Here is a 16,100-nt window from a genome sequence, read left to right on the forward strand (position 1 = left end):
CATGGAGGCAGAAGCGTCACACTCTGGAAGGATTCCCAAGTAGCTTGGTCTTGGACGATCCGTGGATGACATTTTCGCGAGGATGAGTTGACGAGAATGGTCCTCTTAGCGATTGTTTCGTTGATCAGAAAGTTGGATTGATCTAATTTAGTCAAGCTGGACAAGGCGCATACGTCTCACGAACACTGTAAGTGAGGAATCGCAGATAAATCCGCTTAGTACTCCCCGGGAGCATGATTTCACATCTATGTGGCTTGACAGCGCACAGGAGTGGCTTCTTGCTGCATTCCCACCAACCTGAGCATTGGATTCAACGTATAGCGCTAATGTATGTACTAGCAGAACGCTTTGCACTGATGTGGCGCGGCTACGAAGTGCATCTCTGATCTAGACCGCCCAATCACTCTTCCAATTGCTGCTGCATAGACTCTCACAGAGATCAACGACGCTTCGAAAACCGATCGGCACGATTTCAATGTAGAGTTCCACGAATCTAGAATGCCGATCCAGAGCATAGCCACACGAAGCATCGCGCTTACGTTGGACACGATCACGGCAAACAATACCGTGCCGAGGCATAGAAATGCAAGTAGTGGAAAGCAGCATGTCAACGAACGCGTTAAAGAGACACCGGGTACTGAGACGTCGCATCCGCCACGTCAAGGAGGGCTTTGCTCCGCGATTGGATAGTACTGCGGTAATGCTCATCTCCCTCAGCCTTCGATTCGCCGAGCGTCGCATAATTACGAAGCTCGGAGATGAGCGGAAAAGAGTCAGTTCATTGAAAGGAGCCGTAACCCCGGGCTGTACAAAACCTTCGAGTCGCATACGAACCTAGGGTCGCATCTAGTATTGCAGGTGCGCAATAGCGGTGGAGAGGCCTTGTAACTGCGCGCCAGGTACCATCGAATCAGGGTAAAGCTACATGGTCTCGTACGAGGGTGCGGGCCCGTACAGTGTTTCGTCGCGAACTGCGAAGAAGGCACGCCCAATTTACGCTGTCCCAAAGCCGAATATCGGTCCGACCCGACGCGCTCCGGGGCGTACCTTCCGCGTACTAAGACACTGGTTCCCGCTTGGAATCGCCCGTCTCAATCTACTGATCTCTAAATCCAGCTCTAAGCCTCGTCCGCGCATGCTGACCATCACAGACCAACGATAATACGAAGGCTTCTCGATAAACTCTGTTACTTTCGAATCGATCCTCGTGACGTGACGCATACGTCTGATGCACCACTACCACAGCGCACGGATACAGAGTCACCGACAGTTCCGCCTCACATCAAATCTTCTCGTGCACCTCTATGGAAAGTCGCAAGATCTCACTGCTTGGTCTTCCCGGCGTCTACAGAACACTCCAGTCCTTACATCCTGCAATCGCATTGCTGGAGACGTCCTATACCCAGAAGCAGACCCGAAAACAAGATCTACTAATAGCATAGAATATATGTCTCGAGGTCGATAGTGCCCTTGACCTCCGAAAGACCCTCCCTCGCACGACTGCGGCACTCACTGGCAGCCATAGCCATGATATTCGACTGGACCGCCTACCTTCGTATCGCGATCTTCTCCAAACCGTACATACAATCAGCTCAGACGATTTTGAACCCCTATATACCGCAGCACTGCAGAACCGCATCACCTCTCACTTCCTCGGTCGCATTCGTACGTCACTCCTTCGGAGTCTACAGTGGGAGTGCCGATCATACCACTTGATCCTGGTCGACTCCACTACACATACTTCATAACCCCATGTGCGGCCAGCGATAGACCGGGATGAAAGTGACAAGCTATGTAAATCGATTCACGTCTGGCAGATCTGGATCATACGAACACAACAAGCAGTAGACGGGCGGTCACTCTTATAAACCTCGAGTGGGCAGCCTTCTTCAGACAATGCACTGGCAATTCAGGGCGCTGCTGCTTTTAAGCCAACACGAAGTAAGTTGCAGCCATTGGAATCTACCCGAAGTAATAGCGTCCTGGTGTCTAGTTAGAATAGTAAGTGTAAGTACTCAACCCTCAATATGTCGATGTTGTACCTCGATTTGTTTATGCTTAGTCTTTCCATCACCATTTCAACGCTATCGCCGTCCTCGATAATGCGCAAACGTTCCTAGCAGAGACCCTCTTATATGCATAGTCGCCCAGAATCATGATACCTCTGCTACTACATCATGTCTTCTTCCATAACAGTTGATTACATTGTCGCGTCATATGTCAAAAGCTGGATCGCGTACGTTCGCCTCTCCAAACTGTTCTGAGACGTCATCGCCGTCGTCAGCTGATTGGATGAATTTAGCGGAGCCACGGGAGCAACCGTATCGGTACCAAAATCTTCAACCGCCACCCCTTGCGAAGGACTAGACAATCGTTTTATTAAACCACCATCCGCTGCACGGACTTGGGATGGCACTGTAAACCTACAATAAACGGCTCGTCCGTTCTTCGGGGATAATCAAACCCCGTTTCCGTGGCACCCCAGGTGGGGATCCGCCTTTACTATAAGTGACATTGACAGTTCTCCGCATTTAATACAGCAAGCTATACTAGGTCATTCATTCAAGTAACGCTTCGCAAGTCTCCGTCCTTTTCTTAGGGTCCCAATAATCATAGCCACAATGAGCGATAGCACAGCAGGAGACCCCGCCTCTCCCTTGTACCGGTCCTTGCGCGAAACAGCACTCAATTTCATCAAAGCCCAACGCCTTGATGACAGCCTCCCCGAACGCATGGACTTTGCCACCCTACGTACCTATTGCACTCCTTCGTTCCGACACTCCTGGGGCCATAACTATGCTGTCTCCATCAGCCCGCCCCTCCAAGCCACACATTCGTTCGATGGCTTTGTCTCGCATCTAAATTTTATGCTGCCTAAGCTAGATTCTTGGAAAGCCGATGTTACGAATATCATTGTCGATCCGGTGACGATGAAGGTCGTGCTGCGAATTAGTTTTTGGATGCAAGCCAAGGGAGCTAAGGAAGCGGACACGGTGGAAAACGATCTGCTGTGGGAGTTGGAAATGGAGGAGATTGGTGAAGGGAAAGTGAAGATCAATAGGAGCGTCGAGTTCATGGATGGGGCTGCGGCCGGGAGGTTGAGGGAAATCATGATGGGGATCGCGCAGGGTTAGTAGCGATTACTCGGAATATATACTGTTGTGGAACGTGGTTCTGCCGCTTTTTGAGAATTGTCATATGTAGACGTTGAGGTCTCGTTCTTCTATCTTGAAGTACCTAGCGATCAGATGAATGCTGCCTAAATCGAGTTCGTACCATGCTATAACTCCATCGCTACCGTTTCCATGCCATCGACCCATATCTTCTAGAGAGTTTCGTTGTGTATCATATCCATTATCCGTTTTTCTTTTTCCTGTCCTTCATCATCATGCCACCTAGTGTGAGTTTCCATTGGTGCTTCCCTGCCTGACCATCCAAGTAAGCAAGTCCACCTTTGTAACAACAGCAACAGCCCTGGGCTCGCCATCTACGCGCTCGGTAACAACAGCCGCGCTGTTCCACTCGAAGAACTTGTTCAGATCGCTCAAGCTGGTCTCCTTGGTGATCTCAACAAATTCCCTTCTTCCTTTCTTGCCACCCTTTTGTGTGTTCTTCGCGTTGTCGCCATCCAGCGACAGACGGCCCAGATCCTTTACGACTTCGTTGAGTTTGCGGAAATCGAACATGACTTGTTCGACTGGCGACTTTGGTGTAGCGCGACCGGCGGCAATGTAGGAAAGAAGGTTGCCGAGAGTGACCAATCCGACGAGACGCGCCTTTCCGGAAGAAGAGTATGTGCTCACGGGGAGTTGGTCGAAACCCTTCTCGCGCATAGTTTCTATAGCTTCACTGCACGGCGAATTCGAAGGAACGGTGGTAACAGGCTTAAGTCGGAGGGAAGCAATAGTAGCGCCATGGAAAGCGTCGGCCTGCTTAGTGGTGGAGAGACGGCGAAGCTGCGCGCCGTTTGTGTTGGGTGTTAGAGGGGGTGTAGGAGGGAGAAGGTCGTTCGCCGCAAGCCAGTCGTCGTCGACAAACTACAATGTGTTAGTATGCTGAATCAGTGAGATGAAGTGACAAAGAACAAACCTTGCTGAGGTAACTTCTGATGCTGTCGGGAAGTATGACAACAATAACATCGTCTTCGGTGAGGTTCATGTCCTTCGCGGCCTCAACCATAGCAGCCATCGCACTGCCAGACGAACCACCAACAAGGATACCCTCCTCGGAGATCAACCTGCGCGCATACAGGAACGATGTTCGGTCATCTGTCTTGTACCACTTGTCTACAATCTTCTGCTCCAGGACCTCAGGGATGAAGTCGTATCCAATTCCCTCAACCTTGTAGCCCTCGTTCACACGCTCTTCATTCAGGCTCGCGGGGAGTGCAAGGATACTGCCGTGTGGGTCGGCAGCAACGATCTTAACATCCTGCTTGTGTTTCCTGAGACCACGCGCGAGACCGGTGATAGTTCCTCCAGTTCCTGCACCAGCAACAAGACATGTGATCTTTCCTTCTGTTTGTGTCCACACCTCCTCCGCAGTGCCGCACTCGTGCGCCATCGGGTTATCCGGGTTCGAGTACTGATCGAGAATGTGCGCATTCGGAATCTCCTTGACTAATCTCCTTGCAACACCAATGTGGCTTTCGGGGCTATCCCATGCCGCGCTCGTCGGGGTACGAATGATCTCAGCTCCCAGTGCCTTGAGAACCGCCACCTTCTCCGGGCTCATCTTCTCGGGAAGCGTGATGATGGTCCTGTAACCCTTGATCGCACCCACCAAGGCCAGACCGATACCCGTGTTACCGGAAGTGGGCTCGATGAGAGTGTCACCAGGCTTTATGCGACCGGACTTCTCGGCGGCTTCAATCATGCGAAGCGCGATGCGGTCCTTTACACTACCACCAGCGTTGAAGGCTTCGACCTTCGCGTATACGGTCGCTTTGATTCCCAGAGACTGCGGGATCTTGTTCAGGCGTACGAGGGGCGTGTTGCCGATTTGCTGCGTCATACTGTCCATGACCACGGGTGGGATGGCGGGGCGCGTCTTGGTGGACATGATTGCGGTTGTCGTGTTCTCAGGATGTTTATGTGGTGTTTACTCGCTGGAGGTTTATATAACTAGAGTTTTGGAAGGTATGAGCAAAGAGAGTACTCGCACGTCAAAGGCGAAAAAGATGTCGTGATACGGCCGCAAAGTTGTCGCAAAAGATCAAACTCGATATCCTGACCCGCTCCTACCCGCCACTACAGCCGCGGTTGAGCCACCACTAGCACAGCCTTACAACGCTAGCCATATCTGCTCCACTAACACTATCCTCACGCCACAACCACCATCGCGAGGACTGTTCGTGATTCACGTGACAGACACACGTTACGCAACCGGTAGTGACCATCAACTGCCGGCTGGTCATGTTATCCGTTGTTCACAGTGTTCGTAAGATGTGCTTGGCATCAATCTATTTGCCGTCGGCATTCAGAAGCGAGTCACTCGCGTCTAACCCACCAAATGACACTACAGCATACCAAGATGAAAAGTCTAGGTATCAGCATAGCGATGGTTCATTTCAGCAAAAGGCATGAATTGATGTTTGGCATCCTGAACGTAAAGCAGAAAACGTGCAAGCTGGGTGAGGCGAGCGTACCAGTACCAAGTGTGAATCGTGGAGGCTGGCGTATATCACCATTGCGACCAACTCGCTTGCGGTTCACCACTCTTCAACCCGAGTCCGCGGATCAAAATATGAGTAAGCTATCATCGCGCACTTCGAGGCGCTGGGGATTTCCACACCGATACTCCGCCCCAGGCGAGATCCGCACGGGAAAGGGTGCGGAAGAAGCGGAAGGCTGCCACTTGTGGATACCGGGTGTAATCATCGATCATTGCATCACCCACCTTTCCTGCTGAGTGGGCATCGATGTCTGACAGAAGTCAGCTTAAGGTTTAAGCCTGTTTGCACTGTAAGGTGGCGACTGGAAGAGGGTGGTAAGCTTACAATTGTCTCAGCCATGATCGCCGTTCAAAAAATTCCAGCGCAAGGGATCGGGCAAAGAAGAATGCGTGGTGAGATACGCGTCCTGTATGGTTTGCAGCAGTCAGCTCGCTGTTGAAATCACTACCGAACGTTTGGATTGGGATCATGGTGTCATCGGTGTACGTCCCGAACGGAGTTGCCAAGGTAGACGACTGTAATCTTCGGGCCGGTCACTCGGGGAAGTGGACTTGTACTTGCGGCGCAAAGATAGCCATTGGTATCATTGCACTGGCTAGATCTTTGCCTATCGCAAGGTTCACGATTCGAAGAAAAGTCGAGATTTGCAAATGAGTGTATTGAGTTGGACTATTAGGAAAAGCATTGTGGAACGCAAGACCAAGGCCAAGCGCAAGAAAGAAGAATGTTTGAGCAAAAAGGTTCGACTCTACTCACATGGGCCGGGACTGGCATGAGTAGAAGAATGGCCAGTCTAAAGAAGAGAAGAAAGAGAAAGCAAGAGATGATGCCAGTGATCTGTTGATTTGTTGAGGAGAGGATCCGATTACGACAAAATAGTGCGGTACAAACGACCTACAAGTAGAACATCTTGTCGTTGATTTTTTGGCTCCAAGGACAAGCACAGGAGTCCTTTTCCATGTTCATCGCTGCCCAGGCCTTAGCCAAAGCAGCTGCATAACGTTTGTAAGATCTGTGATCGACTCTTCGGGGTGGCGAGTGTTGCCGGTGATATGTTTGAACTGCTGCTGAGCCCTAATGGTGCCGGGATAGTGGGTGGCTGAAGTACTATTGCTGGGGACGACCGTAGCGATAGAAGGGCAGAATCCCTCCGTGGCTACCTTCATATTTGTGTGCTTGACGTGCACGCCAACTACCATGATCAGAGTAGACATATCAGCGAAGATCTTTTGCAGAACTTGAGCATCGAAATTGGTTCCTTCAGCCATGTAGTTGAGTTTTGCCCAAATGCTCAAAGGAAAGTGGTATCGCCGTCCGTGAATCTGTGGCTTTAGCCTCTTTTGCCGGATAGTACTGGTTGAGTCGATTTCCTGATACATTTACGACTACAGCGCCTGTGTTCAACTCGCCGAGCTTGTGTAATTCGTTCGCGAACCTTGGATTCTCAGTGATACCTAGTAAGGCTTGAGGCTTGGGTATTGTCTTGTACCACCACGGCCATTTTCGACTCCATAGATGACATCGTCACGGTTCGTGCCACCCTGAGGATTACCCAGCTGCACTGCAGTAGCGATAGCAAGTTGGACAATTGGATTCCCGCGAGCCTCCAGGCTGACCTTGACTTTGTCCGCTAAGTTCTGGTCGACCTGAGGATCGTGAATGACCGCTATGTTCTTCAGAGTGCTTTGATCGGTCACTTCATTCTTCTTTGATCGATGTTGTGTGGATAGTTATCGGGATCGGCTTGGAAACTCTCTGGACCAAAGATGCTGGAGACAATCTGCTGTAAGGGACCGATAGGAATATGTGGGACGACATCGAAGCCAAGCTGAAGACGCTTGTGCTCACCGTTGCTATCAAGGTTTGTAGAGCACCGGAGATACTGTTGGTACTTGCTTTATGTCTAGTGTCGTAACAGGCCGTCGGATTCAAGTCTCGCTTGCGGTCGTGCCGTTTAGCCATCGTAAACATGTCGCCTATCAAAGAAGATGGAAACAAGATCTGACCAGTAATCTGTGCTGGATTTAGTGAACTACGGCGCGCAGATTCTCATCTTACTTATGGAATTTCGTCCCCTCCCTTTCGCTTGCTACTTCTAATCTATATCCGTGCATGTTGTGCACTTCAGGCCCTGGCGATACTCACATACTGCTCGTTCTGAGTGACCTGCCATAGCTGCAGGTAGTAGTCACGTCCTCACGGGAACAAGCATAGTGTTTGCAGTTAGTCAGGCTTGAAGCAACCGGCCAGAGGATTGGAACACGAGACAGCCAGGTTATCAGCTTTCTGGCATCATTTCGGGAGAGGGTCTCGCGAGCATCGGGTGTGAAGCGCGTGCGGCAGTGCCTGTAGCCTACCTCGATAGATGCGAAGACAGACGGTATGGAGTTCGGGGAGCGTTGTGCCTCGAAGATGACAAAAGAACTAAGAGCACCCCAGTTTCAGAGGAAGGAGCAGCTATACCGCCAAAACTTTGCAAGATCTGCGACCTGCTCCGAAATCTACACATATGAGTTGTAGCCGCTGCCGAAAGTGAGGTTATGGGCACTTACTACTATATTATATTGATTGCAAGCTGGGTATCGATATACTCCACCCATCTCATCTCCCAGTACTATCAAATACATGCCGTCTCCTCAAAGCTGCTCTGCAATCCACTGCCACCACTTCTCCACATCACCGCCCTCCTTGCCCGCGACAACATTGCCTCCAATCACATCCACGCTCGTCCCGCTCTCCCTCATCTGCTCAAACGTGAACACGCCCTCGCCACCCTCACCAAGCCACTCCTTCTCCTCATCTACCTCATCCTCACCTCCGCTCAGCGCCGCACCTGCATCCCGGAGCGCCTTCGCCCTGTTGCTCCTAACCTCCGTAATGGTCTTCTCGAGTGAGCTCTTGACAAGATTCGGGGGCAACGCAGTGAAGAGATCCATCTTGTTTGCTGCAACAAGGACTGGAATTGCCTTTGGTCCTTTGCTTGTGGTAGCGTTGGTGTAGCGTTTCTGCAGCGAGAGGAGGATGTCGTGGAGGTACTCTGCTGCCTCGTTCAGTCCAGCTTCATCGCCTAGCTGAGCAGCGTCGACGACGAAGATTATAGCGCGGATGCTCTTGGGGTCGGCGAGTTGGGCGGTGGCATAGTGCCTGAGCTTGCCGTGGCCGGGCGTGTCGAGGAGCAGGAGGTTGCGTGAACGCTCGAAGGCTGGGTCGCCTGGTGAACGGTAATGTGAAGATGCGGGGACGTGTGGGCTCGGAAGGATAGCCGAGACGGATAAGGGAGTAGTGGAGGTGTGTGTCTGGGTCGTAGCGTTGCGCTCGGCCTGGTGGTTGTCAGATGTTACTACAACACGCTCTGAACTAGGGGACATGTTACCAGTGTCGTAAAGGCTGTCTTTCCACTACCGCTCGGTCCAACCAGCAGGAATGTGGGTATTTGGGCGGCTGCGGCTGCCTTCTTGTACAGAATGATGTGAATTAGTATCGGCAGGCCCAGCGCGACGATTAAGGTGATGAGTATAGTGAGAGGGTTTGGCGAGAAAGCGGCTGTGAGCCAGCTGTCCTGATCGTACCACGCCATCGGAGTCGGGGTGCGTTGAACAAAGCGCCAAGTGCGCGATGTTATAGAATTGGCAGATTAGGTGCCTGTGAAAGCGGCGTTGGGGGCAGGATGCTTCAGGGTGACGCGTGGGTGTAGCGATGACGTGACACCTTTCAGGATCAAAGTTTTGGGCCAGATCCCTGAGTCAGGGAGTGACGCCAGAGCCGCGGGGAAGACGGGAACATGTCCGCCGGCAAGAGCTTACAGGAACCTCACGTCTGCTCTTCTTCACACTTCTCCTCATCTTTAGGCACTTTCTCCAAGGTTTTGCCATGCTGAACCCACCATACTAGCCTGCACAACGCCTGCGCAACGCAGGAATACGGCACAGCTCGCGTCCAGCCGTGGCGCTCTGACTCGCGCAATATCACAAAGAATGGCGCACATGATGGTAAAGGAGAAGGGCCACCTGCATTTGACAACTATCACACGCTTTTAGGGCACTATATAATCATACAATAGACAAGGGGCCGCCACCATTAGCTTTCCCATGCGTCGTACATCTCCCGTCCCCCTCGTGACCGTGCCGCAGAGCTGCTATCGCAACTATAACAAAATCCTACTCCCTAACCGACATTGCAGTTCCATTGTGTGCGCCTTCCATCCCGCCGATCCATAGCCGTGAAGACTACCCGTAGTCGTGACCCATTACTCATACAACCGTGATGTACCGTCGCTGCATGCTCGCAATGACAGATGCTGAGGGGCATAGGCCAAGGCGTACCAGGCAGAGACGGCATGAAAGAGAAGAGCATGATCATCCACCTTCTTAACCCACATGCGCCATGCAACGTGCATTCGCATTCATGTCTCGTAGAGTGTGCCCGTAGTCCGACACCATCTGCACGTCTCGTAATGCGTAAAGGGGACCATCATAGAACAAAACCACAAAGAGAAAATGAAAACGGTATGAAAACGACATGCAAGAAAACGTGCTTCATCCAGGCCATACGGGTCATGACGCTGATGAGCCGCTATAGAGTGTAGGATTAAATATGCTGTGTGATGACAAATGGAAAGATGGAGGAAAGTAGAGCGAAACAGCAGCTGGCGACTCACCACATGCCTTGAAAATGAGGGAGGTGATGCATGGTCGGCTCGGATTCCACAAGGACGAGTGTTGGGGATATCTCTTCCAGATGCAGAACAACGTTGGCGTTGCGCTCCGGCCAACACACTTGAGCCCTGCGATATAGCCTTTGTTATGCGCTCTGTGATACACCACTTCGTGCACCATCCTTGCCTTGTTATGCTGTGGGGGTCTGTACGTCGTTCGTTCGTTCGGGAAGTGGTGTAAATGCGGGGGATCGTTAGTGTTGGTGTGGCAAGGGATCAAGTACAGTAACAATAACAAAGCCGCCGCAGAACCGAGAAGTTTATCGTAAAGCACCCGAATGTAGTCGTCGTTAGCGAAAGAGGTCCGCCTGCATGTGCGAAATTCGGCCTTGTTGAAGTCGGTCCTCGTATACAGCAAGCTCAAGTCAATGCTGAACCGGTCAACAATGTTCCTGGAAGCTATGACGGCAGCGTTTTGGGTGTGCATCAATACGTATGGGCTTGTACGTCGGGATAATATCCGCGACTACTCTCCATGCCTTGAAATCTACCACAGCCCCCAATGTGCCAGCCCGCAGTAGGATACTCGTCCTTGATTCTGCGATCAGGTGGTGGCAGAGTGCTTTCGAGCTTCGGTGGTATCGACTCGTAGATGGACGCGGGGTAGTAGGAGTAATCCTGGGGTGCATCCATCATCTTCGTGTCATCGTCTTCGGCCATGTGGTTTTCGCTAGCAATGCCTTCAACAGGGCCCCCACTCAAAGAGCTCGCCGAGCTAACCGAATGGCTGCCGGCAGGGCTTGGGTCGAGAGAGTACGTATTGCCACGATACATGCTACCGCCCATCCCAGTTGCGCTACCACCTGACATACCGTTGTTCCAGGCCGAATAGGATGTTCGACCAGTCGAGTCTAGCCCGTGATGACCGCCTCCACTGAGACCAGAACCAGGTGCACCTCTTGAAGTACCGGCATTATGTGGGCCCTCGTTCTGGTAGTGACTAGGTGATCTTCCACGGACAACGACTGGAGACGACAGCCGAGCTGCAATCTTCACCCAACGGGGCTCAGACTCTCGAAGGGCCTGCACGTTCGCCCACAGCTCCACGATCAGGTGATAGTATTGCTGTTGGGCTCGGCGTTTGCCATTGTTTGCCGTGGCTGACTTGAACTGTATACGTTCGAAAGAATGCTGATAATTGCTGCTAGCGTGGCTCGTAGGGGAAAATTGTGATGACGAGTCACTTTCGCTTTGTAAAGGGAGTTGAGGGCCGGTCACGGTCGAGGTTTGATGAAAGTTGCTCAGCCCATACCCACCATGTTCCTGACTTTTTCCTGGAGGCGTTGGTGCTAGTAGCTCTTTCTTCATAGCCAGCTGCGGGCCCTTATCGCGCTTCGGTGTATGTTGGATCAACTCAATAGTCTTTCCCGTGGAACCATCCACAGCAGCGGCGAGGGACACGGCCATGGATTGTATCTGCTCCGCCGGTTTACCCCCCTGTTCGAGATACAACCGTGCGTTGGCAATCCAGGGCGAAAGTTGGAACGACACATTGACCGAAAAATAGTTCCTTCGGTAGCAGGTCCATACACGATCACCAGAATAGAAGAATCCCTTTTCAATCTTGGCGTCAATACTGGGTGTCACCGAGTTACCTTCACAGGTAATATTGCCCCACGTCTCTTGTGCGTTGAAGGGTGGTGTTTCGGGTGAGCTGGTAGGTGTGGCATAAGTAGTGGCATGATAGGCACCATTGTATGTCAGAGGCATAGTAGTTTGATGTACGCTCCTAGGAGTGTCGGGCTGGGGATTGTATCGAGGGAGGTCGGTGCGAGAGGACAGAGCGTTGTGGTATCTAGGCACACCAGGCGTTCCAGTTGTATAGTTGTCCCTAGCCGACGAACCCATGGATGGTGACACAGAATGGCCTAGCCCTGGTGATCTTGTCGGAGGTAACATTGCCGACGATGAGGCATCATTTCTATTGTGTAGCTGTCAGCTGTCATGCATTGCCTCGGGTTCTACACGCACGAGTGCGCCACAGAGGATACCTACAATCGTCGAGTCGAAGACATGCTGCCGTACCCGCATGTAGTATTGAAATAAGTACCTGGCACAGGATAGTGAGTTGGATAGTTTGTGGCTACAGTCGACGAGTATGTAGGATACGAATTGTAGGCCAGTGCCGAAGAGGCGTTGGAGCTAGGTGATGTAGATATGGAGCCTGATCCTGAGTCCGACAGAGCCGCACTCGACTGGTAGCTATAGACGCAAGTCAGTCAAACTCGCAAAACAGAGCTATTCGGCCAAAGTGATGCCAACGACAACAACGTGTAACCAAGAGTAGGGTGGCACGGTATAAGTCGTCAGCCAGTTCCAGGGGCGGTGCGGCATTGCCCCTAGGCTTGTCGTGTGATCAATGTGACAGACCGGCCTGTTGGGAAGACCAAGTGCACCATGCATCCGGAACGTGTGCGACGACAAGTATGATGAGGGACATTGACTACGTGTTTGTTTCGGGGTAGGAAAGGCCTGAGCTTGGGCTGCACCAGGCGAGAGAGGCGTCGAGGGATGCACGCTGGGGGCCACAAGGCTAGGCAGCACCACGGAGCCTACCATGCCAGCCCGGGAAGACAAGAACCAATGAGAATGTTTACTTACGCACTGTCGGGACGATGTGAACCGTAACGGCCTGTAATCGAGGCCTGGTGGATACCGGTCGCAGTATGTGCTAAGACCCCGTCGCGTCTTAGCTGATCGGGTACGCCTGCAAAGGAGTTATGATGTGCATGCGCACCAATATGATCCAAGCAGTCTTGCTCCGAAGAGAAAGGGTTTTCCGATGCCAGTGGCAGCGGTGATTGCAGCACTGCTTATCCTGCACGTCAGCCAATCAACCTGAGCTAGCCCGTGTGCTGTTGAACAAGACGTGTGACAACAACGGACAACGTGCACGGATGCGCGATGGAGAGCAGCGAAAGATGCGCGTGGGACGTGGTTGCACAAGCGGCACCACAATCGGGTGGCAGAACAAGCGTGCAAAGCGCACTACAGGGACAGAAACAAATGCGGACCCACCGCGTGCTGCAGTAAACAAAAGGGAGAAGGCCTATGCACCAGTTGTGTTGTGGTGTAATATAGGAGTGGATGCGGGAGGAATGTTGGTCTGGGAAGAATGCGGAGAAGGGCGCCAGTTTATGGCTGAACGTGCAGCGCTTGGAGCGAGCGACTTGGGTGTTTGAGGGTTTGTGTATTTCGCAGGACATGGATTGCAAATACTTTGGGATCTGACTTACCTTGATTCATGGTAGCAACAACCAGTGATGTACCGTTATTTGCTAAGATCTGTCGCGGCGCCTTGTGAAGATGCGGCAACCCTTACGAGAGACTGGATCTTACGCCTGACTCTGCCGCTCTACGCAGCAGTTCCGACAATCTGGGTCGACTTAGATGGCGCCGGCAGTGGCGAAAGGATTTGCTGCTGACAGAGTTCCGCTGCGGCCGAGCTGCTTCGCGCCGTCGCTCGAGACGCGGGTTCGACCAGGCGAGCCAGTTCTTCGCGTAGCGGTTGCGATGCTAGGCTTCGGGGTGCCGAGCCAAGCGTCAAAGGGATGCTGAAAGGAGATGGTGGTGAAGGCCGCCGACTCGTCTAATCCCGCTGTTGGCTCGCTTGAGAAGCAATCTGGAGGGGTTTAGCCGGCAACAGGGCGGGATCCTCGATTAGCTGCCGCCGCACTTCGCTGGGGGCTAGGCTCTGTTAATGCTGATGTTCGCCCTGGGGAGGGTGCGGCTATTCCGAGCAGGCACTGTAATGCGTATAATCAGCGATGCGAAATTGTGGTGCGCGCGGTCGTTTCTACTGCGCTGATACTTCAGCACTCGGGTCTATCACAGAGCTTAGTCAATGGGCTTGCCATGGCAGTGATGGAGGTGAGTGAGTAAACTAACAGTCTTGGGGTCGAAGAAGGTGCGATGCAGTGTGCATTGATGTCACCCACGGCGGCTGCGCAACACCTTAAACCCTGGAGATATAACGGCTCGTCTACGCAGAGCGAAGAGGCCCGCAGCTGCGCTTTGCTTCTTCCCGCACTCTACACAGATCTGGAATCTCAAATCTCGCGCACAGACAGGTATGGGTAGCGACCTTGTCGTTGCGTACCTGATATCTTGCTGCGACGTAGGCGGTGTGTGTGCGTCTGACGTCGCTGCGCTGCGATCTGTCAGTCTCGCAATATCGACCGAGGAAAATGTCGCAATGGGGGTGGAGCTTACAGGGTTCCGCTGCAGTCTTCCAAATAAAATGATGTGGCGTCGACTGATGTTCGATCGTGGCGGCTTCGACGAGGATGCTGACCAGTCGTCGGATACTAAGCAATCTATACGCACACCAGGTCCGTGGACGCGCTCGACAGACACGCTTTGCTGGCTGCGCCGGGATAGAAAGATTGAAGAACGGCAACAAGTGACAACGAGAGGGCTGTCAACGTGTTGCAACAGACGTGAGCTTGTTTTGGTATACCAAGGATTTGTATGGCGAAGGGGCCGAAGCATATATGCACCGTGCCCTCTCTCTCGAAATTTGTTCTCTTGCTCTCAGACTGTTGCACAAACTTGTCAGGCTGTATCACCCCCGTGATCTATGAGGCTGTTAGTGTACCAGCTTATGGTCTCAAAACAACGACTTGAAAATTGCTGGGAATAGTGGGTTCAGGGAAGGGACTAACGGCAAGCGATGAATGAGGTGGGAGAGTCCAACGATACGGACAGCTGTCGAACAGGGATGGGCATACAGAAAGTGGACGGCAGAAGTACAGTTGACAGACAGGAAGCGCTACAACTCAATGCAGGGTAGAGGCCGACTAGGGTGATGACGGACTTGTTGGCTCAAAGGAGAAGTGCCTACCAGGTGAGTATAGCCTCGAAGCATGATTAGCATGCTGGATCAAGATTCAGCCCCAATGCAAATAATCCGTATTGCTCAGACCATGGCCGTTTTCTAGCACCACGGTGGTATTGGCAAGCTGCAGCAGCGAGCCTTTCCCAATGGAGAATCTATATATCTCCGATGTTAGGGAGGGATAATTCGCCCTGATGCCCAGGCTTACATGTTCCGAATAGTCGATGAGATTCGCACTCCATTCTTTCACGGGAACGCAGGCTCTACTACCTCGCGGGACCAGGACCCACATACATGCCGCACATCGACTGGCTCGCCCAGCAAAGACATCACAGTTCCGTGCGGCGATGCAGGAACATTGACCACGACACCACTCTCTCAATGGGGGCCGACTAGACACGGCAGCAACGCGACCGGACTGGCGGGTCGTTGATGTTTCATCTCGATCAGCCGCCCAGAATAACCTATCAAGCGAACAGATGATCATAGTTTGCTCTGGTCATGGCTATGCTAGATTGGACTATCAATCACGGGCGGCGTCCAGTCAGCGGCAGTTGGCGAAGGAGCCAAGACCAGGCGTAGCTAGCAGTGCCACGGGCCGGGAACCGTTGGCAGACGACAGGTCGTCTCGTAGACGGACAGTGGAGGAGGAAACGAGAAGACAGGAGGGGTTGGCTCGAGGCCGTTACCTGTCACAGAGACGAGCGCGACAATACTACTTGGCTTCGAGAGGGCGGTTTGACGTGACTGATGTCGACGAGGGAAAGCGTCCACATACCGGCGCCACGGCGGCCAGCGAGTGATGCGCAGATGTTGCATCGCCTCGTGGTTTGGGTTAGAGCACTATCAGCGCCATGATCCGGGCTTCCATCTAC

The 16,100-nt window shown here is 52.5% G+C and overlaps 4 protein-coding genes across 4 annotated transcripts; 1 reads left to right on the top strand and 3 right to left on the bottom strand.

Annotated features, from left to right (window-relative positions):
* Positions 1-2,621: 2,621 nt before the first annotated feature.
* On the top strand, positions 2,622-3,134 carry ALTATR162_LOCUS2339 (uncharacterized protein; the record flags this gene model as incomplete). The annotated part of the gene is made up of 1 exon (XM_043309943.1): positions 2,622-3,134. One exon carries the CDS (start codon positions 2,622-2,624, stop codon positions 3,132-3,134), a length of 513 nt encoding a protein of 170 aa, XP_043165878.1.
* Positions 3,135-3,395: 261 nt separating this feature from the next.
* On the bottom strand, positions 3,396-5,061 carry ALTATR162_LOCUS2340 (uncharacterized protein; the record flags this gene model as incomplete). Its single annotated transcript, XM_043309944.1, has 2 exons — positions 3,396-4,037; positions 4,090-5,061. 2 exons carry the CDS (start codon positions 5,059-5,061, stop codon positions 3,396-3,398), a joined length of 1,614 nt encoding a protein of 537 aa, XP_043165879.1.
* A 3,249-nt stretch (positions 5,062-8,310) lies between these two features.
* Positions 8,311-9,251, bottom strand: ALTATR162_LOCUS2341 (uncharacterized protein; the record flags this gene model as incomplete). The annotated part of the gene is made up of 2 exons (XM_043309945.1): positions 8,311-8,994; positions 9,048-9,251. 2 exons carry the CDS (start codon positions 9,249-9,251, stop codon positions 8,311-8,313), a joined length of 888 nt encoding a protein of 295 aa, XP_043165880.1.
* A 1,563-nt stretch (positions 9,252-10,814) lies between these two features.
* On the bottom strand, positions 10,815-12,236 carry ALTATR162_LOCUS2342 (uncharacterized protein; the record flags this gene model as incomplete). Its single annotated transcript, XM_043309946.1, has 1 exon — positions 10,815-12,236. The coding sequence occupies one exon, from the start codon at positions 12,234-12,236 to the stop codon at positions 10,815-10,817; it is 1,422 nt and encodes a 473-aa protein (XP_043165881.1).
* Positions 12,237-16,100: the final 3,864 nt, after the last annotated feature.

The sequence above is a fragment of the Alternaria atra genome (genome assembly GCF_907166805.1).
Source record: "Alternaria atra isolate CS162 genome assembly, contig: 21, whole genome shotgun sequence".
NCBI classification, from domain to species: Eukaryota; Fungi; Ascomycota; class Dothideomycetes; order Pleosporales; family Pleosporaceae; genus Alternaria; species Alternaria atra.